The sequence below is a fragment of the Drosophila miranda genome, chromosome 2 (genome assembly GCF_003369915.1).
Source record: "Drosophila miranda strain MSH22 chromosome 2, D.miranda_PacBio2.1, whole genome shotgun sequence".
Lineage (NCBI taxonomy): Eukaryota > Metazoa > Arthropoda > Insecta > Diptera > Drosophilidae > Drosophila > Drosophila miranda.
This window is the reverse complement of record NC_046675.1, coordinates 30,736,516-30,762,870: the sequence shown is the minus strand read 5'-3', so window position 1 is coordinate 30,762,870 and position 26,355 is coordinate 30,736,516. Positions and strand designations below refer to the sequence as shown.

Below are 26,355 nucleotides of genomic sequence, written 5' to 3'. Positions count from 1 at the left end.
GTTATCGATTAGCTGTCGCAAAAATTGTTGAAAAGTTTTTCGAGTGCTCGCGATACGTATTTGTTATCGGTGAAGAGTCATTTATCATGCGAAATGTGGCTTTAAATTTTGGGCTAACAAGTTTTTTAAGGGAAAAAGGAATATCTGGAATAGGTTTGAACACGAAAGAACACATTGGGGTATCGGGTATCACAATGTCTCGGGTATCACGTTTTCAGGGCTGAAAAATGCTGGGAAACAAAATATAATCGTTCTAGAACCTATTGATACATAGTTGGCTTTAAAGCTTGGGTAACCTTCAGATTGGAATAATTCTTTGTAAATTCGAAATATTGACCTAAATTCAAGATGTTTTATAATTTTGGCGATAATTTTTCTTCGAATCGAAATGCCAGTTATCGATAGAAGCCCACAGCAATGCGTTAAGCTTCAAGAAGATATATCGTTCAATTTCTAATAATCTAATGTTTGCATTTATGTAATATTTCTTTTAAAGTATCGTTTATTAATAACGTTATATTCGAATAAGAGTACAGTCTCGCGACTTTTTGCGCATCTGCTACCAAAAACCGACTGTCGTATCGATAACCCCTTATCGGTTAGGACTTTTCCATATATCGGTTAAGTCTGGTTATATCGGTTAGGTGTTAACGATGGTAACTTAAGTTTAAATGTTAGTTAAGGTGAGATGGCCTTTGCATTTAAGCAACATAAACCCTAATCCAACACATCACTGATCCCAGAGCAAGACCCTGATCGAACACCTTCAAGCCTTTAAAGATTGTGGTCTGATCACCTTCGTTTCAGCTGGTTCGATGGCCACTACACCTTCTGAATGTCCCCGTAGTCCTTATCTTTCATTAGTTCCTGTTATCCTACTACCCTCTTCCTCCAGCAAACACCTTCATAAATAAATATAGAGCCCTCTCAAGGCTACCCTCTCCAAAACTAAAGCCACAGCTCCCAAGAGAGACCGTTTCGAATGTATAAAATAAAATTTAGAAAATATATAAAGTCAAATATATAACCATAATCAGATGGACCTTGGACCCCAACACACAGGGCCAGAGCCACGAACCACGGCCAGGACTAAGCCAAAGCTGAGCTGGGGGAAGGAAAATAATGACAGAGAGCAAATAATTTTCCATTTGGTCAGCAGTAGCAGTAGCAGAATGGCCTTGAAATGCCACGCCCCCACCGCCCATTGTGAAAATAGTTTTACTTGGACTCGGGATTCCATAGTGAACTTTTCCACCTGGTTGGGTCAGGCGGCGCCTCGTATTTGTGTCATGGCATAGCGGGGCAGGAGGCGGCAGTGCATTCTTTCTTCTCGTTTGTAGCATGCCCCAGATGCTTAAGGCTTGTTGCAGCCGTTGCAAGACCCCGAGAATGCCGCACATATTTCGTAGCTGTGTATCCGTGTATCTGTGTATCTGTGTAAAAGTTGAAATATATTTCATATTTTACGTTGGCTTTGGGAGTCGCTGAGCCACGTTTTGTTTTGTTGCTTGAGAGTGCAATAAAATGCTTGGCGCTCTCTCTCTCTCTCTCTCTCTCTCTCTGCAGAAACTTTTGTTTCCAGGGAAGTTTTTTTTCGTAGGGGAATGGCGCTCTGTCGAGTTTTTAGTTAGATTTGCAGTTTTGTTTCGCATTGTCCGAACCGAACCGAACCGAACCGCCCCGAACCCCACCGAACCCCACCGAACCCGGCAAAAGTGTCGCCCCAAATGCGCATTAGACAGTGCCACTCGTGCCACAGCGATAAATGGCAGCCAGATGGCAGTTTGAAGTTTTTCGGGGGTCCAAGAAAGTTTCCAGCAAAAGGTGGTGGCAAAGCAATTGCTCTTTGAAAGATTTTGATGATGAGGCAACACAATTGATTCACTACCCCTACCACCACCCACCCGACCAGCACCCCAAAGAAAGTCCTCGAAGGGATTAGGGCTTTGGGGTCTTTGCCTTTTTTCGCAAAGCCCTTTTTCTGGACTCGGAATTGGGGGAAAATAAATTTGTTCAATCATATTTGCATCAGTTTAGACAAATTGAATGCGAAGCTCATTTGTAAGTTAGTCAACATCCGGGTCCAACCCCCAAAAGCAAGATAAATCGTAGTCTCTCTCTCTCTCTCTGCCCCTCTCTGGCGGGGAAAACTACTCCGTGACACATAGTCCGAGGGCGGGGCCACTGTAATAAAAGTCAAACGTGGTCGCTTTTGTGAACTAATAAGACGAGAGCACCGGATATGAGAAACCAGGACACACACACATACGACCGAGAAGGGGGAGACACACAGAAGTCCTTGGCTAATAGATCATTAGTTAGCAGTTGTCCTGCTGTCCGGGCCATGACCATTTTTGGGTTTGCAGTCTCCGTTCTGGTATTTGAATATTTATTGCAGGCGTAACTGTAATTTATGGGCAAACATTTGTCATCTTAACTGCAAGATCTCGCTCTGCCTCTCCCTCTCTCTCTCTCTTGAACGTGTACTGCTGTCTGCCACTCTCTCTCCCTGTCTCTCATGTGAAACATTCGTTAATTATGCTTCGACAAAACGGAAGGCACAACGACAGCAACTTCAAAGACATTTTAATATCGAAGGGAAAGACTCTGCCAAAAACTTTAACGCTGATGATTATGTTGATGACAATGTTGTCAGTAGCAGCAGCAGCAGCAGCAGCGAAACGAGGCGAAAAAAAGCAAGAAAAAAAATATAGTCTTTGCTGGGAATAACGACTAAAGAATGCCCTTTAGACAGTAGAAGCGGTCGGAAGAAAGAAAATCATACCCTCAATACCCAAGGCAACAATACTGCTGCCAACGAAAGCAGAGACGCCCAAGCAAAAGCATTCGGGCGCAGAGACTCTACTCTGCTGCCACCAAAAGCAGAGACGCTAAGTTCGTTCTCCCTTCGGTAAAAAGCATTCGCTGCGACGAAGCCAGCGATCAAGCTTTCGTTTGGCGACAGCGCTGAGCCTGAGCCTAGGCGCAGAGACTCTGCTCTGCTGCTAACGAAAGCAGAGAAGCCCAAGCAGCACGAAAAGTACGAAGCCAGCGATCAAACCCGACTGTGGGCTCGAGCTGGAGCTTCGTTTGACGGCAGCGCTCGGGCGCAGAGACTCTGCTCTGCTGCTAACAAAAGCAGAGACGCGAAGCCCGTTCCCCCTTCGGTAAAAAGCATTTGCTGGGAACCAAGGCAGCATTCAAGCCCGACTGTTGTTCGTTGCGCTGCTTAGCGCCTCGATCGACTCGACTGTTGCTGCTACTGCCTGCTTCCTCCAACAAACCACTCGACAAATACAACATACCCCTTCTGAAGCGAAAGAGGTATAACAACTCTTGCCTGATAAGGCAGGCTACGACGACGTAGAGTATCGAGCGAGCGAGCAAACAAAAGCCCAAGGAAGTCAAAGTGCAATGCAGCATAAAAAATGCAGCATTGAGAAGGAAGTGGAAGTGGAAATGGCTGTAGATGGGATAGGGGACGGCGACAGGGACAGGGACAGGGACAGGGACAGGAACAGGGACTGAGACTGCGAACAAGAGCAGACGCGTCGAGTGCATTGACAGCTGACAGCAAAGAGGCTGAGCAGAGGCTCCTCCAAGTTATGCATACGAGTGCGAGTACGAGTACGGGTATGTGTGCATGGATGGGGCCCATGTCTTGGGGGGAGTGGTGTGTGGTGTTGGCTGCTTTCTTTTTCAAAATTGCTTGTTTACTTCAAAGCAAGCAATTCCTGTAGCATCAGCTGCGTCATGGCGCAAAACAATGCTGTCACTTGGGCGGGCGGGCGTCCCATCAGCAGGGCCATGAAAGCAGGGAGTGTGCTCCTGCTGCTCCTTGAGACTTGTCCCCGAAGTTCTGTTCTTTTTCCTTCGACATTCCCGAGCGGATATTGCTAGGGAAATTGATTGAAAGTTTGAAGCATCTAAAAAATAATGGTAATGAGATTGTTTTGCTAGTTGCATGGCACATGGAAAAGAGATTGTTAAAGGGAAATCCCCGCCCGGTCCCCAAGAGCAATAATTATAAATAGTGCTCGAGAGAGAGGGAGAGAGAAAGTCTGTCTGTCAGTCAGTCAGTGCGATTAAGCATCAAGCCTCGATGCGTTTGCTTTGTGAATGTTCTGTCAAATGTTATAAATATGCCTGCATTATGCCTGCCTCGATGCTGATGAAAATATCGTCCACCAGCCTCTCCCTCTACCTCCCCCTCTCCATCACCCTCTTGAGAACTGGAGATTCGAGCTGGAGTGTTGTCCTGGTTGACCTGGTTGGATCGAACTCGAACGGAACAGCGTAGAGGTGCATAACAAATGGCCAGCAGATAACAATGGATGATGGGTACAACAAAAGCATTGGAGAGATAGAGAGGGTTGTGTTCAAGTGCCAGTCAGTGGCACTGGCAGAGAGAAGTTTGATTGAGTCCCTGGGAGGAGGATGAATCGATGAAGCTCTACGATAGAGAACACGAAATATGTATTTCAGTTAAAGTCCTGCCAAAAGATACTCCCCCAAGGCAGAAAGATGTTTAATTGCGCGTAGATTTTTACAATTTTTAATTTTGGCAAATCTGTCAGTTAAACGAGAGGAGACAGAGAAGACAGGACAGACAGGACAGATGGGCGGCCACATAAATTACTCCGGAAGGAGACCGAGACCGAGACCAAGAGACCCCCCGCCCCCCATCGTCCCGTCACGACGACTACAAAGTGACATATGAGCCACTGGCCAAAAACCGAGTCCGAGGCTCGTTATATTTTTGTTCACTGCTGCAATGCCTGTGTCTGTTCCTCTGCCTGTGCCCAGGGGTCGCGTCTCTTTCTTTCTCTTCGTTCTCTCTGATTTCTTTTTTCTGTGTGCCTTTTAATTTTGTTGCCAGCGAAACAAAGTAACGCAAATACTTAGTAGGAGCCAGAGATTTACAGAAGAGGGAGAGAGAGAGACAGAGACAGAGACAGAAAGGGAGCTCTTGTCAAACATAAGCAGGACTGTCGATTTCGCTTTTTTCCCCGTCAGATCTAGCTTTTTTTGAAGGACAATGCCAAGGCCAAGCGGAAGTTCTTAATTCATATATACAGTGGGGAGCAAAAGTGAGTACATACTCATAATCACTGACTTTCGCCTCCCATAACAGGCAAACGAATAAAGTCAAACAAACCAAATTTGTTCCCCATATAAATACTTGTATTCTTAACAAATAAGCAATAATTACAAGAACGAGTAAAAATTTTTCAAAGAATGAAAAGTAAAAAACCAAAATAATTCGCATGTACTCGGTTTTGCACTTTTTCATAAAAATTTAAGTAAATCATAATATTAACATTTTGTGCATAGACCCATATTAGATATTACTTTTTTAATACGGTTTGGAATGTTCTCTATCAAGTTCCCAAAAATATCTTTTGGAATACGATTGCATTCCGCATCTATACATCCCCAGAGATCGCCTTGGTTAGATGGCGCTGACTCGTAGTGCTCAAGCCGTCGTTTCACGATTGACCGTAGGATTTCAATCGGATTAAGTTCGGTTCTTTGAGATAACCACTTCAGCAATTTAAAATTTTGATTAACCAGTCATTCTCGAAAAATTTTCGCAATTTGCTTCGGATTCCTGTCTTGTAAAAAAGTTAGTTAAATTCGGGATAAATACATTTCTCGGGAAAATTAAGAAGTTAGGCTTGTAGAAGTTGTAAATACTGCTCTCTGAACTGAATAACATAAATTTTTTGTAGAGGACCAACGTGCTAACATGTAAAGCAACTCCAGACCATAGTAATAAGAAATAATATGAAATATTGAAATATTATGGTCTGAATAATCAAAAATAATAATTATTCAATGAAGATCAAGAATAACAATTATTTAATAGAAATCAAGAATAACAATTATAATAATAATTATACAATAAAAATCAAAAATAATAATTATTCAATAAAAATCAAGAATAACAATTATAATAATAATTATACAATAAAAATCAAAAATAATAATTATTCAATGAAAATCAAGAATAACAATTATTTAATAGAAAGCAAGAATAACAATTATAATAATAATTATTCAACAAAAATCAAAAATATTAATTATTCAATAAAAATCAAGAATAATAATTATTCAATAAAAATCAAGAATAGAAATCAAAAATAATAATTATTCAATAAAAGTCAAAAATAATAATTATTCAATAAAAATCAAGAATAAAAATTAAGAATAATAATTATTCAATAAAAATCAAGAATAACAATTATAATAATAATTATACAATAAAATTCAAAAATAATAATTATTCAATGAAAATCAAGAATAACAATTATAATAATAATTATACAGTAAAAATCAAAAATAATAATTATTAAATAAAAATCAAAAATAATAATTATTCAATAAAAATCAAAAATAATAATTATTCAATAAAAATCAAGAATAAAAATTAAGAATAATAATTATTCAATAAAAATCAAAAATAAAAATAATAATTTTTCAATAAAAATCAGAAATAATAATTATTCAATAAAAATCAAGAATAATAACTATTCAGTAATGGCCCGATCTGGGCGTGCAATCGGGATAGTTTCCCCCATACAAAATACAGCAAGGATGGTAGTTTTCAATAGTTTTAATCATCATAACTTAGCCAAGTATAAATTAAACAATTGAAAAACATTTGCATCTACTATCTAAATATAGGGACGCGTGTATCCTTAATCTATCTAGAGTCTAGTAGGCCGCGTAGCCCCTCCTTTGGTTGCCGAAGTCAATGTCCTTGATCGCTTCTGATGTTCGGATCTTGCAAGGGGTGCACTCCGGGTCGAAACTGAAGCCCAGCGTTGGATTCGGCGGTGCTTAAATGGGCTTCAGGGCTGGTACCAAATTGGAACGACCTTGACTATCAGAATTCGTATCTGAAGCTAATCCTGTAAAAATTCTGTAATACTACTGTAAAAAACATAAAAATACAAAATTGTTTAAATCATTAATTACGCTTTTTCTTTTTTGAATTTTTTTCTAAAATTTTTCAGCTTTTTTTCGCTTTCTTCAAGTTAAAAACAGCTCTTTTTCCCGTTGAAAAGCTGGCAGCACTGAACAAGACCATTGCCATTGCCAAAGCCACAAATCCATGTAATGTCGCTGCTGGCTGTCTTGCTGCCTGTCTTCTTATTTCTCTTAGATCTACGCTTCGCTGCACATGCAAACGTTTGCTTGCCAAAAAAAAAAAAAAAAAAATGAAGCAAGAAAACCAGGATGGGGGGAAAAAAAGGAAAAGGACACACACACACACACACACAAATAACCCATACGTCCTGTCGTCGCATGTCCTCCTACTGCTCCTTCTTCTCCTCGGGCTCTGTGTGTGTCCATTTGAGTGCACAATTTGAAAAGGCTACTTGCCTTCTTGGTAGGGCCTTGGGGCATTGCATTGTCAATGTATCTGTGTATCTATGTCTGTGTGTATGTGTGTGTGTGCATTAAAATTGTTGCAAAATTGCAACAGCAGTAAATGGACAGCCTTGTCGCTAATGGGGCGCAGCGACTTACCAGGCAAAGTGCACTGAAATGTATATGAAATATCTGAAAAATCCTCCTTTTATTTAGTCAAGGATTAGGAATAAAAAAACACAATAGAGGAGCGAGTAACGGCCCGATCGAACAGCTGAAATTATCTGAAAATCCTATCCCTTTCTCTATAATTTTTTAATGAAAAGAAAAAGACCATTCTTTAGTTTTCATTGAAATTTTTGTATGGATTTTATTTGGTTGAGTTCTTCATTCAGTTTTTTTTTTTTTTTTTTTTGGTTTTTATTGTATTCCTTGTATTTCTCTTTGGATTCATTTTGGGAATTTAGGGTTTGGATTCATTTTCCGTATCATTTCGAGTGCTTAATCGTAACATACATTCATAATTCATTTATCGATTATATGCTTTGTTTTTTTTTGTTTTCTTTTAAACTAAATCTTTAATATATTTTACAATTATCTTTATGTTTTAGTTTTTGTTTTTTTTTTAGATGCTAGAATTAGCTACACTTATCGTTAGGTTTATATATATTTTTTTTAGTGGTTTTTTTGTTTTGTTTTCTGGAAACACTTACATGCAGAAATGTACGCGTAAATGTTAGATGAATTCCTTATGTGGTACAATATTGTGAGTTCTTTTGTTTTTCCGTTTCTAATTGATGCAAGAGAAATCACTTTTATTTTGGTTTTTGTTTTTCTTTCTTTCTTTCTTTCTTTTTGCTAGAGTTTTTAGAGAATTGCATTTGATCTTTTCCGTTTTACAGTTTAACATTTTTTGTCCCTTTAAACATTAAAATGTAACAATAATTTACAAGGTGCATTGATTTATACACACACATTCGAAGGAGAACAAATAAAATATAGTACATTTTGATATAGTACACATATAAATGCAATTTACAAACAACAATAGTTTTCATTTTATTCTTGCAACGAAATATTTATAGTCTTTTTTTGTTGTTGCTTTTGTTTTTGTTTTTGTTTGGGAATGTGTGCTGCTAATTTCACATTCATTTTGCTGTTTGATTTTTGTAAAATATACAGATATATAAATTTGATTTACGATTTGTTGTTGTTGTTATATACACGTTTTAATACTTGGTATTTCTCTCATTTCATGCACTAAGCTAATTTGCAGCTAATTTGTGTGTGTGTGTGTGTGTGTGTGTATCCATTAGATTCGAATAATGTAATTTATCTTCAATATATAATTGCCAAGAAGTTTTGCTCTCTCTTAATATCTCTGGTTTTCTGTCTTCCTGTCTGTGTGTGTGTGTGTGTGTGTTAGTCTATTATTTAGTATATGTGTTAGTATATTTACTAGATTTATGCGTTTTTCTTTTGAGCCTAATTGCTAGAAATTGTTGACCAACTTTATACATTTACAAAAAACATTTACAAAATTTGCTGGAAATTTCTCAGATCAGATACATATATTTTGGGTGTGGAAAAATATATATGCTGTGTATGCCATGAACTGTTTGTTCATTTTCGAGTACTTACTGTAAGGAAGGAACATTCTTCTGCTTCTCTATTATTCTCAAACGATACCTGGAGACTTCTTGGAGTGCCTTTTCTTAGGCTTAAAAATTCTGGAAAAATTCCCACTCTCCAAAAAGTGATGGCGTAGCTTTTGTTTTCCGCCGGATTTTCACAAATTCGTGTTTTACGCAATTTATTGTGGAATCGAAAATGAATTGCCATAAATTATGCCAGGCGCTGGCCCTCTTCTCGCTTTTTGTTAATCAATTTTGATTTATTTATGCCTCTCCTCGAGTCGCTTTTGGGAGAGACTGCTCCTAATCCTGATTCCTTTTTAGTTCAATTCAATTCAATTCTTTAATTCAATTCGTTTTGGCAACGCTTAAGTCTAGACACAAACCACAAAGAGCTCAAGACTTAGATAACTATCATTTTTGGGGGAGGTGAAGGGAGAAAGGGAGGACTTAAGGGGCTTGGGGCACTTAAACACAGCTCTCCTGCTGCGAATACATGAGCGGTGTGCGCACAGTGACTATCTCGCGCGAATAGGACTTGCCCCCCACACCGGAGAGGCCCGAAAGGGAGCTGCTGGGACTGGCCACCGCCGCCGTTGTGGAGGCCAATCCGCTGCTGTTGCTCGAGACGAGCATCTGGCCGTGGACCATCTGCTGCTGCTGCTGCTGTTGCTGCTGCTGCTGGTGCTGCTGGTAGGATGGCGGCATGGGCATGTTGCCAGCAGGATGATGATGCTGCAACTGTTGCTGCTGCTGCTGCTGCTGCATCATTTGCATCATCGAAGCGGAGTTCTGGGGTCCCTGCCCCTGCTGCTGATGGTGATTATGTGGCAGAGTGTGATAGCCACCGGGATGGGAGGGCAGCGTGTACATTTGCACCGTGCCCGGCGACACGGTCGATGGAGTGCCGTGCGAGCCCGGCGATGAGATGCACGGCGGAAAGACGACTCCGCCCGGGCCAGGTCCGGCGCCGCCGCCGCCGCCGCCAGTGTCCACCTGCATCTGCATCTGCAGGGGCATCTGCATCTGTCTGTCACTTCCGGCTGCCGTGGCGCCGCCCCGTGTCTTGTATGCGTCGATCTGGGCGTATATCGTCGGCTCCTCAAAGTAATCGTAATCGTATGTGGGCGCCGGAGCGTGCTGATGTGGATGCTGCATGCCGCCCGCATTCGGTTTGTGCCTCTGCAGCGTGGCCGTGGCCGGGATGCTGGGCAACAGCTTGCGCATGCTAGAGCCATGCGGCAGGGTGCCGCCCATCACGCCCTGTCCCTGCCCCTGGCCCGGGGCCTGCCCCTGCCCCTGACCCTGCTGTTGCCCCTGCTGTTGCCCCTGCCCCTGCCCCTGTGTGGCACATGGCTGGCCCTTCTTGGAGCTAGTGGCGGGCACCTGATTCAGCGATAGCTCGGCATAGTGCAGCTCATCGTCCTGCAAAGATATTTTTCATCAATTTAATAAAAAGTACAGTGGAAACTTTTGAAGAATATCCCCCACCAGCCGCCCCCCCCTGGAATCTCTGGAGGTAATCATTTAGTTAAGCAATAATCAAGACTTTTATTCGGTAAGAAAATCAAAGCATTTGTCATGGCAATGTTTTCCTTTAGCGACTTTTACCCGAGTTCGTCATAGAGTAGTTCGACTGTAATTAAAACTTTTCGTGGCCGAAAAACTTTTCATGATGACAGTTTTGGACAGCCCCCCACCGTGCCTCCATAGCTGGCTGACTGGCTTACCTTGCTGCTCTGATAGGTGCCACTGTCGTTGGAGTTGTTGGCCGTGGAGGCGCCACCGACGATGTTGCCGGTGCCACCGGATGTTGAGCCTGGCTTGCAGCTGATTTCCACCTCGCTGGTTGTCGAAAGATGTCCCGATGGCGTTTGTGTTGCTGATTTTTGTTTATATTCACCATCCACTGGAAGGAGACCGAACGGTTGGTTAGTTCAAAAAGTTTGAGGCCCCACCCCCTCTCTCTCCCCCCACCCTTCCATCCCCCGTTGTTAAGTAGCAAGGGAAAAGTTTTGGTCGGCCGTCCGGGTTTTTGGCCGTTGCCCCTCAAATCTTTTGCTGATTTTCGGTAGCGCAAGTTTTCGTTTTCCATCTTCCTTTAGGTTCCCTCCCCCCCCATGGGGTGGTTGTGCAATTTTTTGTTGGCCATGAAATTGCTTTACGTTTGGAAAATTGATTAAATTGTTGTGCTGCTTCTGGAGTTGAGCTTGACTGCCGCTTGATTTCTTGATTGCCATTAATCAAGGAACCCGAAAGGAACGTTACGTGCACTGAGTGAAATTTTGTGCTGGCTGTCCTTTAAGCATCCTCCCATCATCCACATCATCCCGCTTTAAGGCAACACTCGACTGCAGACACATGAGCAAACACAAGCAGCTAACCGATGGCACACGTTGGCACAGCAATTAGCTGTCATTTAAATATTTCAACACTGCACAAAAATGCAGGCAGCCAGGCAGGACAGGCCCCTTCAGGAGCTGTGTTCCTGTTTGCTTTTTGCCTGTCAAATGCATTTGCATAAAGGGATGGCCACAGCAGACTGCTGCTGGCCTCAGGCCCCATGTCCAGGGCTCCATAAATTGCAAACAGAAGTCCTCTCAGTCGCCCCAGACGACACATTCATCTTGAAGGAACTTACCCTCATTGTAGGGCACAACATCGGGATTCTTCTCGTCGTACATCTCCTCGGAGTGACTCAATGGCAATGAGATTTTATCCTTAATTTGTAAATTGCCGGGACGTGAGAATTTCGCATTGGGATGTACAAATTTCTGCTGCTGTTGGTGCTTGTGCGAGCGCAGCTTCAGTGCGGCAATTGTGCCAATGCCAATGCAAACGATGGCCACCAGTATGCCCACAAAGATGCCAATCGAGAGGATCGGCGTTAGCTCAAAGTTGTCCGGACTCTGGGCACTGCCCTTGTACGAGGTGAGGGCGACTGTAACGAGAGGAAAAAGAAATTTAAGCAAGTCTTGGGTTTGGGAGGAGGAATAAACCTAATATTACACTTAACATTAGCTGGAACAACGAACAGAGCATTAACAAGGCCACTTTACAAGGGAGGATAGCAGATTAACAGAAGAACGAACATAACACTTCGCTTAACATAGCGTTAGCGATGCCACTTTGCAGTGCAGAATAACAGATTAACAGAGGAACTAACATAACATTACACTCACTTTTAGCGGCTACAACTAACATAACCTTAACGATCCCCCTTTACATGGGAGAACTAACAGAACTGAAGAATAAACAGTAGCAGCTACACTTAACATAGCATTAACAATGCCACTTTGCATGGGAGAATAAAAGATTAACAGCAGAACTAACATAACATTACACCTCACATTGGCGGCTACACTTAACATAGCGTTAACATTTCGTCTGTATATTAACAGCGCCTTTCCATGCGCTTCTTATAGGAAGCACCTAAGCGGACGCGTTTTTCGGTATTATTTCACTGCTTTTTTTTTAAACTTTCACTCGATCTCTCTCTTCTATTCTGTCTATCTATCTATCTATATCTTTCCTGTGTGTTCTCCTTTTAAATTTCTCCCATGCTCTGTCCCTGTTCTGTCTCTCTTTTCTTTAGCTTCCGATCTCACTCTTGTTCTACCATTCTTTCTTCTGTATATCCATCTCTCCTTATGAAGCAAATGCTCTCTCTCTCCCATTCTCTGTCGCTTTTCTTCTGTTTTTTCGCCCCATTCTTTCTGCATTTCTCCCTCTTCTCTGCCCTTACCTCTTCTACTACTTATTCTACTACTTTTGATATTTCCCCTATAATTTTGCATCCCATTGAATGGCTATTAATTTTTTTGCCCCACAATCTCAATCGATTCATCCCCTCTCTCTTCCCCCCCCTGCAGGGGCCTGTCTTCAATCAAATCCCGTGTATTATTCCTCAAAAAAAACCAATACTTGCAGCATTTATCCCTTTTGGTCAGGGCATTTAAACATTGACTTTAACCAAAGACAAATTTCATTCCTTTTTTTCCATTTCCAACTCCATTTTGCTCTTTCTGCCCTCCCTCTCTGCTGCTTGTCTTGTCCTGTCTGTTGTTTTTTGCACTTTTCTGTCTGTCTGTGTTGGCCATTGCGCCTCCTTCTTCTTCACCTCCTTCTCCGTCTTGGCCTGTGACTTTATGAAAAATTGAAATGTCGGCTCAAGTTGTTTACACAAAATGTGACTCTGTCCCCACAACAACCTTTTAGCTCCCCCCCGAAAAGGAAGGGAAAAGGAAAATAAAACTCTTGTCTGCCTCCCCGCCTCCCTGCCTCCTTGCCACCCAGCCTCCCTGCCTCCTTGCCTCCTTGCCTCCCTGCCTCTTTGCCTAATTAGCATTACAATTTGCTTTCTTTCGTTTAGAAGTCGCCCCAAAAAAAAAAAAACAATTCATTAATGCTAATCATTTCAGATTTTTTGCGCTACTTTTCGTGCATAAAATTTTCCACTCTTTTGCTTTGAAAACTGCAGGGGAGGAGGCACGGAGGCTGGAGGAAAGTTTTGTGTCGCAGAATTTACAATTCATTGAGCAGTTTAGCCGTAATTAAATTGCGAGGTGGCATAATAATCATAAAGCCCCAGAACAATCTTTAGAAGAGGAAACTGATACCGCGACAGACCGAGAGAGGGAGAGCCTCTGCAAAGTTATGCAATTTGTGTGTGAGAGAGAGGGGGAGAGGGGCTCTCCCAAAGTATTAGCATAAAAAATTCATAAAAAGCAAAACGCACGCGCCCCGCTTTCAGAATGCATTAAAAATTCATAGGATAGACAAGAGGTGGCCATGGGGGGGGGTGTGCACTTACCCGTCTGCTTTTCAGCGGCCTTGAGGGTATAGCCATCGAGGGCCACCCCATCGCTGCGTCCGCGTCCATTCACCGCATAGACATAGATCCGGAAGAGTCGGCCCGCATCCAAGCCCGTGACGGACAGAGCCGCAAACTTGGCACTGATGTTGGCCTGAAGCTGCCCGCTATGCTGATCGTAGATTTCCATGAGGAACCACTGCCGCATGCCGCCATCGAAGCCTGCGAGAGACACAGAAACAGAGAGAAAGAGAGACAGAGAGACATTGAGACTCTGATTGCATAACTTGTCACGAATTTGGGATTATTTTGCATATTAACCGAGGATTTGGGGGGGGGACTGTGGGGGTGCGGATTGATGGAATTGACTGTTGCCTCTGACTGATTCTGAATCTGTTGATGATTTGCTTTGGGATTTGCGCCACGGTAAAGATTTATTTATGACTCTCTTGGATATAAATGGCATTTACATTACAGCCAAAAAGTTATTGTTCAAAACAACTTTTAAGCCCGCGATTTGAGACAAGTTTTCGAAGCTTTGGAGGAGCCTCAAAAATGTGCGAAATATATTTAATGTGAAATGAATGTGTAATGAGAGATGAGATTGAATCTGTTCTGTCAAGCTGGAACTTTGAAGTTCTTTTTCTTAGATTTGTTGTGAGTTTTTTATATAGAATATGTACTTAACGATGGCCATAAACCTTAGACGAAGTTATAGACATAATTTTGTCCAAAAAGATAACTATTTAAAGGTCCCACAATGATATTCAAATAGTTCCTTCCTAATAACGACAAAATGTGCAACAAAATTGCAAACTTTTGTATTTTTCACGAGACAAAAATCCTAGGGTTTCGGACTGGATGAATAGATCTCTTCCTTATACGTGGACAACCGAAAACTTTTTAAATAATTTCAATAATAAGAAACAATTTTTACTCAAAATCTCCATCGGGGATGTACCCAAAAATTGTAGGATTTAAAAGAGAATTTTACGACCTTTCATAGGAGTTTTGATTCGTATTTTATGGGAGTTTAGATTTGTATTAATAGAGTCCATAGAAGAAATAGCGACCAAAAGTTGAAGTTTTCTAACATTTTTAATGTTTGTTCAACATTGCCATTTTTTGTAGATTTTTTTAAATTTTTTGTAGATTTGTTCTGTACATTTTCGGTAAATTTTTTAAAAATTTTTTGTGGATTTTTTGTACTTTTGTTGTATGTTTTTGAATTTTTTTTTGTAAATTTTTTTGTACATTTTTTATTAATTTTTTGTACATTTTTGGTAGATTTGTTTTTGTACATTTTTGGTACATTTTTTGTACATTTTTTTAACCTTTTATGTACATTTTCTGTACATTTTTGGTAGATTTGTTTTGGTATATTTTTTGTAATTTTTTTTTATTTTTTATGTAAACTTTTTGTTTATTTTTTGTAAATTTTTTTAAATTTTTTATTAAAATTTTGTACAAATTTGGAAGATTTGTTTTTGTAAATTTTTTGGTACACTTAAAAGTTTTTTTTTTGTACATTTTTTGTAGATCTGTTTTTGTAAATTTTTGGTACATTTTTGGAAAATTTTTGTACATATTTTGTAGATTTATTTTTAAAATTTTTGGTATATTTTTTGTACATTTGTTTTTGTACATTTTTTGTATATTTTTTGCACATATTTTGTTAATTTTTTGTAGATTTGTTTTTGTAAATTTCTTGTACATTTTTTGTAGGTAAGGGTTGTTTTTAGGCTTTAGTTCTTTATCCAAAAACATATCAGAGGTACCTTTAATTTTAGTAAACTAATTTTATTTAAGTACCAATGAAAGCCCCACTGAGAAACAGTTCATTCAACAAATCTTATCCCCATTTATAGCTTCCCTTGACAACCTTCAACTAGAGATCTCTGCCTTCGGCTGCCTCATATTCCCCACTTAATTGCAAAGCCTGCTCCTCTCACATTTCCATCTTCCCCCAAAACCCCCCTCCACCCGAAAAAAAACTACCATCAGCGTCATCAAGTGTTTAGGCACGACCCTTTGCCCATGGAGTCCATGGAGTACTCCACTCGTAATTGAAGTGCCTTTAACCCTTGACCTCCCAGACCCAAAAAAAAAACTCTCTCTCTCTCTCTCCCTGTGTGTGTGTGTTTGTGTATTTAAAGTAATCTAAAGTTACATTTTAAATGCCATTTAATAACGCCACAAAAGATCTCTGGCCCTCACCGAACAACCCGTTTCCGTCTCGAGGCCTGCTGGAGGGGGGGACGGGGACGGGGGGATGGCGAGTGAATGGAGATCCTTGTGCCCAAAAAGCAGGCTAATATCCTGCCTTTTGCTTAGCTTTTTCGGCCTGCTCAAATGGCACTTCATTGTAGACACAAAAGCCGACTTAAAACACTTGCGAAAAATGTTAAAATATTTTGTAATAAAGGCGGCCTGGCTCCGACTCTGGGAACTACTTGAGGCAGTGCCCAAAGGAGGGGGGGTGGAAAATTGTTGTGGGGAAAATGTTTTATATGTTTGGCTATGAATTTAGCCGCTTTTCCACAAAGAAAACGGGGCGAGGAAATAGAGTGAAAAGAATGCGGCTGCTTGGCCTTTGCTTCAAAGGCGGCCCTCCATTGTTCGCTGTCCATTCTCTTTGCCCTTTATCCCTTTTTTTAGGACTTCCCCCCTCTCCCTCCCTCTCTTTCGCTCTCTCACTGTGTTTCCCTGTTGTTGGCGGCCATTTTGTGCGCACTTTAAAACGTTTAGCTAATGAAATTTTCCTCAACAACAAAAACAAAAAAAAAAAAAAAAAAACTTCATTGTAATGGGTTAATTTTATTTACTCGTCTGCTACCAGCGGCGGCAGCAACAATGGCTACAGCAGCAGCAACATTGGAGTAAAAATAATAAAGCAGCAGCAGCAGAAAGGGGCAGCAGCAGAAAGGGGCAGCAGCAAGGGGCAGCAGCAAGGGGCAGCAGCAAGGGGCAGCAGCAAGGGGCAGCGGCAAGAGGCAGTGGGGGAGTTGGGAGTCTTAGGGCCAAGCAAAATGTTATAAACTGAAATTTTATTATATTAAACCGACGCTTGATGAGTTTGGTTAGTTGTTGTTTTGCCCCCAAACCAACAAGAGAGAGAGAGAAAAAACAGAGGCAGCAGAAGTTGTCTTCAAGCTTTCTGGCGGGGGACCGCCCGCCCGCCCGCACATTGAATTCAATTCGAGTCCAGAGTTGGTTCTGGCGGTTCCTGGGCGGTGCCTGGGCGGTTCCTGGGGGTTCCTGGGGGTTTCCTGGCGGTCTCTGGCTTGAGTTTGAGTCGAGGCGACGCGGCCATGTCGAGTTGAGTTGGCCAAGAGTTGCGTGCTGGCTTATTAAAGTCGAAACGTGAACCGACCGCACGGCTAAAGTTGTGTTATTATAAAAACAAAAAGAAAAACGAAAGAGCTCTGCCAATAGTCGAATCATTGGATACCCTGGAAGTCGTCTTTTCTATCTCAAAGGGTACCTCAGTAATCTCTGGTACAGAGGCAGGATTTTGATGGATGAAACGTTTATTCCCTTCCCTTTCCTTTTTTCACCCACAATACCCTCTAAAGAAGCGTACAACAAACGACCAAAAGAACCTCTGGCTTGGGTGGGGCGGGGGGGAGCAAGGGCTCTCCTTCTAGGGCTGGGGTTGGCTGGCTGGCGCTGGGGGGTGTGGCCCATCAGCAGTCGTTTGCCTTAATGTAAAGTGCAATATAAAAAGTATCGCATTGAGCGCTCGCCTTCGTCCTCTGCCCGTCCTGCTGCTCCTGGTGCTGCTGGTGCTGCTCTCGTGTTGTGCTTAAACAACTTGCGTTAAAGTTTTAATGATGCTGATGACTATGATAATAATGTGCAGCCACTAAATTAGCAGCCCGCGGGTGTGAGGCGAACAATGGCAGGGAGAGAGAGAGAAAGAGAGGGGGCGATGGGGCGGCAGCCAGAGTGCATACGTAATGATATTAAGTATACGCACTGGATGATCAGAAATGATCACTGGCAAAAGGAGAAAATTACCAAAAAAAAAAAAACTAAAAGGTTTTTGTGGAATTTTAGAGGGATCCAGAAAGGAATCCAGGAGTTTTTGGAATAGTTTCAGTCGTGCACAATGTGGCTGTGGTTTCCCTGGTGCGAGATGATGAGGATAGCCCCTGAAAATATTTGTTTGTGATCCAACGTGATGTCTCCAATGTCGACTTTAGTTCCCTAAACATCGTGGACCACTCGCTGTTCAAGAGGTTACTTTAATGAACACTTTCTCAACTCTTTCTTTTGGGCTTGTTGTAGAAATTCCATCAATAAATGTAATATTCTCTTGGTTTCATACTGTCTCGCCTTCAAGGGGAGAGTGATCAATTTGTAGGAGGAATTCCGTGCTCCATAGTATTTGAATTAGTAATCCGATTGATATACGAGTTGTGTTCCCTGGCAAAGAGGTCGCCTCTACTCCGGGCACTTCCGATAAAATTCTACACTCCCTTTTTTCCACTTAAATTCTAGCGCAGCTCTTAAACCATATTTAATCACAATTAAGGCACCGCCAAGGCCAACTTTATTCTCTGCAGCGCTGCTACAAATTACGTAGACGCAGTCGTGTACCGCGGCAGCAATCCGTGGGGTAATCCAAGAGCAATCCCCCACTTGAGACAACATTTAGCACAACAATTGGCCAACAGCAATTGGCAGGAAAGCGGCTTAAGGCCACTACACTGGAGAAAACTGTGGAGGGAAAATGGCTTTGTTGCAAGGGGGGTGGCAAGAGCGCGCCATTAAGTATGCAGTTATTATGCGCTTTTTGTTGCACTTTGGCAGTGCGGCAGCCGCCTCGTTATGCTGCACTTTGATTTGCTTTTGCCCCGGCGCCGTGGCACTCAAGGGCTGCATAAATGCATCATAAGCTGATGCCCAGAGTTTCTGCGAGGACATTTCTCAGTGAACGTTGAACTGCTTTCCCCTCTGCTTGCCGCTCTACTGCAATTTGTCCTGCTGGCATTTTTTTTTTCTGTCTTTCCGCTGCGCATAAAATATGCGAATTGAATTTGTATTTAAAGTTTCACATCGCTCGCTTTTGCCTCCGACTCGAGAGTTATCCTTGGCTTTGGCTTCTTTGGCTTCTTTGGCAGCAACTTGCATAACAAGCCAAAAACATTTTGTATGTACAAATTTGCGCTTAACTTTCTACTGCCTCGTGCCTCGTGCCTCGTGCCACTCTTCAGGTCTTACTTGCAGCAGCAGTTCATCGCTTGGTGCGCTTTTATTTTATTTATTACTGACTCGAAAAATTTCCAACTGGAAAACTGTACTGAAAATTTTAGCAACATTATTTGCTGCTTCTGCTGCTGGTAGTTCGTTTCCTTTCTAGTTTTATGCTTTCATTGCATTTTTATTATTATTATTTGTGTCTGTGTGTCTGTGTGTCTGTGTCTGTAAGGATACTTGCTCTATCCACACACAGACACACACAGACTCCTGTGCATTCTCTTGGATGTGCTGCCAAAGTGCACTTAAGTTGCTCATGTATTTTAAATGAGTCTGAAAAGCGTTGCAGGAAACAAAATACACACACACACAACATTCTGCTTCTTTCCTTTTTCCTTCCTTCTACATCTGCTGCTTCTTTTGACCATTGCCTTTTGCCTTTTTCGGCCATTGATTGGCTCATCAGCAATTATTGGAACGCAAGAAAACAAAACCCCCCCCAACCGACCCAAAAAGGGGCAACAAATTGCCTGGAAATTTGATGTACGAGTGCCCCTCTGTATATCTGTATATCTGTATATCTGTTGAATAACTCACCTTCGATGCAGTATACCTCCAAAGAGTCGGACGTCTGATTGACCACCGTACAGTTGGTGGGCGCTTCCGGTTTGCCAGCGGCTATCAAATGGAACACACAGGGCTCCTTCTGCTGACCCACATTGTTGTCCGCCCAGCACATGATGGTGCCAAAGTCCATTTCCTGCAACAAAGGCCACAAAAAAAAAAAGAGTTTGAAAAGGCGGTTTATTGTTTGGGGTTGACGTTGATTCAGTTCATCAATCTGTCAAACAGTTTTTCGACGGGATTTTGGATGTTTTATGTACATTTTTATGGGTATATATTTATTAGAATATATTTCAAAGGACGAGTGGCATCATAGAGCTTGTGGAATAGGTTTTGTTGAAGAGGGAACATTAATCTATTTACGAATTTGGAGAGATAAAAGGTTTCCACATACATTTAATAGTTTTAACCGGTATATAGCCGCTATCCGAAAGATATAATTTGAAAGCATGAGTTGAATCTGCAAATGGACCTCATTAACAGGTTTGAATATGGATCTGTGACGAGGAACAAGTCGTTCAATGGATCAGTGGTGCCTCACTAAAGGTCCCCGACGCCCAACACTTAGGAAATGACTCATGTTTGAATTTGAGCTCATGATAATGGTGAAATTCTTTGTCCATAACACCAATCATCACTTTCGGATGAGCGGAGTGGTCACATTCTTTGTCCATGAGGCCAATCGGCACTTTTGAATGAGCGGAATGGTGACATTCTTTGTCTAAAACACCAATCAGCACTTTCGAATGAGCGGAATGTTGACATTCTTTTTCCATAACATCAACCAGCACTTTCGAACGAGCGGAATGGTGACATTCCTTGTCCATAACGCCAATCAGCACTTTCGAATGAGCGGAATGATGACATTCTTTGTCCATAACGCCAATCAGCACTTTCGAATAAGCGGAATGGTGACATTCTTTGTCCATAACGCCAATCATCACTTTCGGATGAGCGGAATATTCCCTTTTTAGCCCATACTCGATTGCTAGACGACTGGTAGACACCCACTGCTCTCAAGCTCTTTGAATCTATCTCTCTGGAATGAGCTTAATTCATGAAATCAATGCCATTCTACTTTGGGGTGTCCAGAGTGCTGCTCTGGCCCACTCTGATTGATCGCAGCTGTCAATAGGTTTTTCATTAATATAATTTCATGACATGTCAATAGACAGGGCGATGTGGTCCAAGATGGAAGACGGAAAACGGAAGACGGAATGCTTTTACGGACAGTAAAAACAAATGAGGCATTTTGTGTGTGTATGTGTGGACCGCCCAGCGCCCCCATCGGGCATATCCCATGCGATACGAGTGGGCGAAAAGGGAAACAATGTTAACATGGCTTTAATGCCAGCTTGGTCTGGGCTGGGCTCGCCTGTCCTTTTGTCTCTATATCCCTGTGTATCCTGTCTAGTAGCCCTGTGCTAAGTGGCTGCCTGCCTGCGGTCTGTAGCTCTATTGTTTGTCCTACTCGTTTATTTGTTTGCATTTTGTCAAATGTTGTGCTAATGAAATCCTACCCACAAACGGTCAAGTGCACACACACAGCACCCACAGGAAAAAAATATCTAGAAGATACACCAAGCTTTAGATACTCTTGGCAGAGTCTCTCTATAATCGTTGTACACTTCCGCAAACATTTGATTTGGTTTGCCACGTATGTATCTTTGTATCTACGTATCTCTTTGTGTCCTTTGTCGTTGGGTTTAACGGTTTGTTTCTGGTTGGCAAAGAATCAACGCACTTAATCAACTTCAAGCGACAGGAACTCATTAAAAATTGAAATCACTTTCGGTGCACAGCAAAATGTCAACGTAAATTGCAGCTTATTTGTCAGTCGGTACGCGTTCCATGGCGGCCCTTTTTTTTGCCCCTTGGCCCTTGGCCCACTCGCATGTATCTCTCGTGTGCGCGGCTGTCATTTTAATTAGGGCAACAACAGATACAGATAAAGCGGGTAGAAGTTTGTGAACTTTTTGCTGGGGTTTTTTTTTGGGCTTTAGGGAAATGTTAGAAAGTTTTTCCGGGACCTATCAAATGGCACGGAAAAAAGGGAAATCTTAAAAGTTGAAAGACTGATTGATTGATCTTTTCAGAGAGAAAGGAAAATATATCTCTTTGTGGTAATTAAAAGCCACATAAAATAGCAACATACATGGACGTATACGTGTTGAAGGCCCCCCGCCCACAGCCTTTGGGGGGCAAAAGTATATTTATGCAAATTTATGACAAATTTATGAAAATTAAAATATACTCGTACATAGCATATATTTGCTAGGTGCTAGGTGCTAGGTGTCTGTGTGTTGGCACAAAGGCGCCAACATGGCAGCTGCCAACACTGTGCATCAACACCAACAAACAACGAGGGAAAGAGACACCAGAGAGGAAGAGAGAGAGAGGGACAGAGAGGATATGGCAATATAATAATAGAGCTGCCAGGGCCACATGCAGAGGGAAATGCATAGAATTTTAAGTAATAATCAATGTGGGGAAAGACCATTGCATACTTTTTGGGGCATAGCCTGCTTTCTAGGGCTCTCTCTGTTGCAACTGTCATCATCGTACAGCCGACAATCCTTGTGATAATTTTTGCCCGAAGGAGAAAGACACGGCACAGTGCCTGCAAAATTTATGCCCATCTATTTATTATGATTATTTTATTTTGTTTATATTGTTTTAATGTTGCAGCAGCAGCCAGAAAAGGGTAAATATTGTTGCAGTTGTCAGACGTTGCAGCAGCGGCAGCAGCAACACAAACAAAATCCATAAAATATGGGAATATACACACACACACACACACACACACACATACATGTATGGACGTGCATGCGTGCCTGTGTGCTTGTGTGGGTGGGTGCCCAAGTATCTAAAGCAAGGGGACAGCTCCTCTGACAAGACATTGCATTCTCTGTGCAAAATACTATTATTTATGCATTTTAATTAAAAATTCAAACATTTAAGTGACATTTTAATAAGTTTCTTTTGCCAAAAGAGAGAGAGAGCAGGACTGAAATATGTGCGTGCTTGTTTTTTTTCGGGGGAAATATTTGAGAAATTTATATGTCAGCAGCGGAAATTGCTTGACATGACAGCCTGTCGGGCAGCATTTCAATGTTTTTGGAATATACTGAAGACGTGGGACGGCTTGCTCGGCACAAAGACATCAGGGGGCTTTTTGATGTGGTTGCACGTCCAGATAGGTCGGGAAATGGCAGTGTTATGGCGATTAGTGACATTCTACCGATTACGAGAAGGCGTGGAAGCCCTAGATTAGGCGAGACAGAGTGGAGCTATAGCGTTAGAAACGATATATCCCTATTGGTCAGACCTTAAAGGGTTAGGGATGTTCTTCCTACCACAAGGAGGAGTGGCATGGCCAGATCGCATGAGAAAGAGTGGAAGTATATACTAAATGATTACAGATGTTCTCCTAATCAAGAGAAGGCCTGGCATGGCCAGATCGGAAGAGAAAGAGTGCAGCTACAGCACTGGAAGCGATATATCCTTATTGTTCTGTCTCTAAAGGATTGGGGATGCTTTTCCCATCACGAAGAGGCCCGGTATGCCCAGATAGGATGAGAAATGGCAGAGTTATGCCATGGGAAAGTAAGTCCAAAGTAAATAAGAACTGGTGGCATACTTCCATGGGACGGATGGGAAATTGATTTTTTTCAGCCTGAAGAAGGTCGGAGGACCACCCCTGATGGAGTTCTTATCAGAGATCAAGGATATCTAAGCCCAGTCATAATCATAGTTCGATTTCTCGTTTATTTGTGGACCGATCAAGGAAAACCATGGCCACACGCCTAAAAGTATGCCATCATTTCGAAATACCACAGAAATCTCCCCAGAAAGTATGCCCCAAGAAAGTGCCATCGGGATTAACCAAAAAATTCAGTTTCTCCTCTTATACAAATATTAAAAAACCTTTTAATTTTCAATAAATTAAAGGTAGTAGAATACATACGTTTAAAATGTGAAAATTTGATGGAGATGCAGCCCCTTTTCATCTACCAGTGGAAAAAGGGAAAAAGAGAAATGCCCGAAAATTAATGACAAGTTGGCTCTGTCGATTGCACAGCCTGTCTTGGAGCAAATCACACACATACACACACAAGGCACAAAAAATTGGGCAACGAAATGTGGAGCAAAAAAAAAACACAGAACCGACTGAGCTGCGGTTGCGGAAACCGGAAACAGCATATATGACAACAGAACGGAAGGGATTTTTCATATTCAATTGAGCTAAATGATTTATGTGATGTGATGTGCACTAGTGTTTTTTTTTTTTTTTTTTTTTTTTTTTTTTTTTTTTTATTGGGAAAACAATTTATATTTATAAAATAACAATTATGGCTGGGAAGGGGGTGGGGGGGGGGGGGTAGGTCCGCTCCCGCGGGACTGCCGCTAGGCATTACTTCGCGGTGCGGGCTGTGGGGTCATCCTTCTGGCTTAGTTTGTCCGGCTTCGCTCCAGCCTGCGCAGCTCCTTGATCACGCTTGCTGCCATGTAGGCGACCGCGTTCCAAGATTGCTCATCGGCTAGCATCTGGTCGGTGAGGGTGTCCACACTCACTTCTGCAAGCGTCTCCCCTAGCCTCGTTCGTTCTTGCGAGAAGCGGGGGCATACAAAGAAGACGTGCTCTGCATCCTCGTCGACTCCAGGCCCGCAGCAGCTGCAATACGGGTCGTCAGCATGCCTAAAGCGATGCAGGTACTGCTTGAAGCAGCCATGCCCCGTCAGCAGTTGGCCCAAATAATGGTCCATTTGGCCGTGCCTTCTTCGCAGCCATGGGCTAAGCTGGGGAAGGAGACGTCTGGTCCACCTCCCTTTTGCCGCTTGGTCCCAGCGCCGTTGCCACTGGGCTATAGTGCGCTCTCGCCGCTCGCTGGCTACCTCCACTCCGCTCTGCCGCTCAGCTGCCAGGAGATCCAGTGGGACCATGCCTGCCACAATAAGTGCGGCGTCTTCAGACACCGTCCGGAAGCAGCATGTAACCCTCAGGGCACAGCGTCGGTATGCGCTTCTGCAGTCTCTGCTGTATGTGGAAACCATCATTGCTGGTGCCCACACTGCTGATCCATATAAGATTATGGAGGTGACCACCCCAGCGATGAGCTGCCTGCTACGCTGCCGTGGTCCCCCTGTATTGGCCATCATCCTGCTTATGGCCGCCGTAGCTGCAGTCGCTTTTGCGCTGGCGTATTCCAGGTGGGCCTTGAAGTTTAGCCTCTGGTCCATCATTACCCCTAGGTACTTTAGCGCAGGCTTGGTCCTGATGATCGTGCTACCGACTCTCACGCATGCCTGCTCGACCTTTTTTCTGCTGCTCATTAGCACAGCCTCCGTCTTCTTCTCCGCCAATGCTAGCCCGTTGGCTGCGAGCCAGGCCACTATCATCCCGACTGCTACGTTGGTTTTCTCCTCTACGTCTCTTACGTGTTTCGACACTGTCACCAGTGCTATGTCGTCGGCGAAGCCCACCAGGGTGCACCCTTCCGGTAATGTAAGCCGCAGGATATCGTCATACATCACGTTCCACAGTATCGGCCCTAGGACCGAGCCCTGTGGGACGCCTCCGGTGATTTGGTGATGTTCTGCTCCTTCTTCCGTGTCGTAGATCAGGACGCGGTCCGTGAAATAGCTTCGCAGAGTCCGTGTGATTTGCTCAGATATACCCCTCCTGGTCAGGGCCTCTAGGATGCTCTTCCAGCTGGCAGAGTTGAAGGCGTTTCGTACGTCTAGTGTACATACTAGGCAGTACTTTTTGTCGCCTCCAGCCCATCGCGTTCCTGCCATGGCTTCCCTGGCAAGGTTTGTCACCATCTCGATGGCGTCAGTGGTGCTCCTCTGCTTGCGGAACCCGAATTGGAGGTCGGAAAGTCCGCGACGCTCAGCCAGTTCCGCCTCCAGTCGGTTACATACCATCCTCTCGAAAATCTTGCCCATGGTATCCAGCATACACAGCGGCCGGTATGACGATGGGTCGTTGAGCTCTTTGCCTGGCTTGGGTATCAGAACCAGCCTTTGCCGTTTCCATGCTCGTGGGACTGTCCGCTCCGCTAGGCACTGGGTGTACATTGTGGCGAATGCTTCCGGATGGGCTCTAATTATGCATTTTAGTGCTGCATTAGGGACTCCATCTGGACCTGCCGCTTTCCCGATCTTCAGCTTACCCGTGGCCTCCAGTACTTCTCTGGCAGTGATGATGGTGGTGGTGTCCCTCAGGCTAGCTCCTTCTAGCCTAGCTTCCTCTTGTAAGGGTGGTTGTCCAGGGAATAGGGTGCCGACTATCTTTCTCATATGCACCGGATCCTTGGGCATAGGCTGTCTGTTTAATCTCCCCATGACTAGTTTGTATGCTCCACCAAAAGGTTCCGCATCGGCTGCATCGCAGAGCTCCTTGAAGCATTTGAGTTTGCTGCTTCTGATGGCCTCCTTCAGCTCTTTTCTTTTGGCCTTGAATGCCGCGCCATTTCTGCCAAATTGGGCGGAGCCTCTTGCTCGCTGGTAGGCACGCCGAGCTGCGCAGCACTCCCTCCTGGCCTTGGCAATGTGCTCATTCCACCACGGTACTGGCCGGTGCCTGCTTCCTCCGATCTTTCTTTTTTTCATGGCTGCATCACAGGCCGCTTTGACGGTCCTGTAAACGGCAAGCGCGGATGCTTCAGCATCCCCGGCGGCGCTTAGGTTTTCTGCTGCCGA

The 26,355-nt window shown here is 43.1% G+C and overlaps 1 protein-coding gene across 3 annotated transcripts in view; it reads right to left on the bottom strand.

The window, feature by feature from the left end:
• Positions 1-7,766: 7,766 nt before the first annotated feature.
• Positions 7,767-26,355, bottom strand: part of LOC108156572 — a 220,604-nt gene continuing 202,015 nt past the window's right edge. For all 3 annotated transcript variants that reach the window (XM_033388648.1, XM_017288106.2, XM_033388649.1), the window contains 5 exons: positions 19,624-19,786; positions 13,825-14,046; positions 11,653-11,952; positions 10,742-10,920; positions 7,767-10,436 (listed from right to left, as the gene is read on the bottom strand). In XM_033388648.1, the coding sequence (XP_033244539.1) occupies positions 9,480-10,436; positions 10,742-10,920; positions 11,653-11,952; positions 13,825-14,046; positions 19,624-19,786 (1,821 nt within the window). In that variant the 3' untranslated portion in view covers positions 7,767-9,479. The remainder of the gene's footprint in view (positions 10,437-10,741; positions 10,921-11,652; positions 11,953-13,824; positions 14,047-19,623; positions 19,787-26,355) is intronic.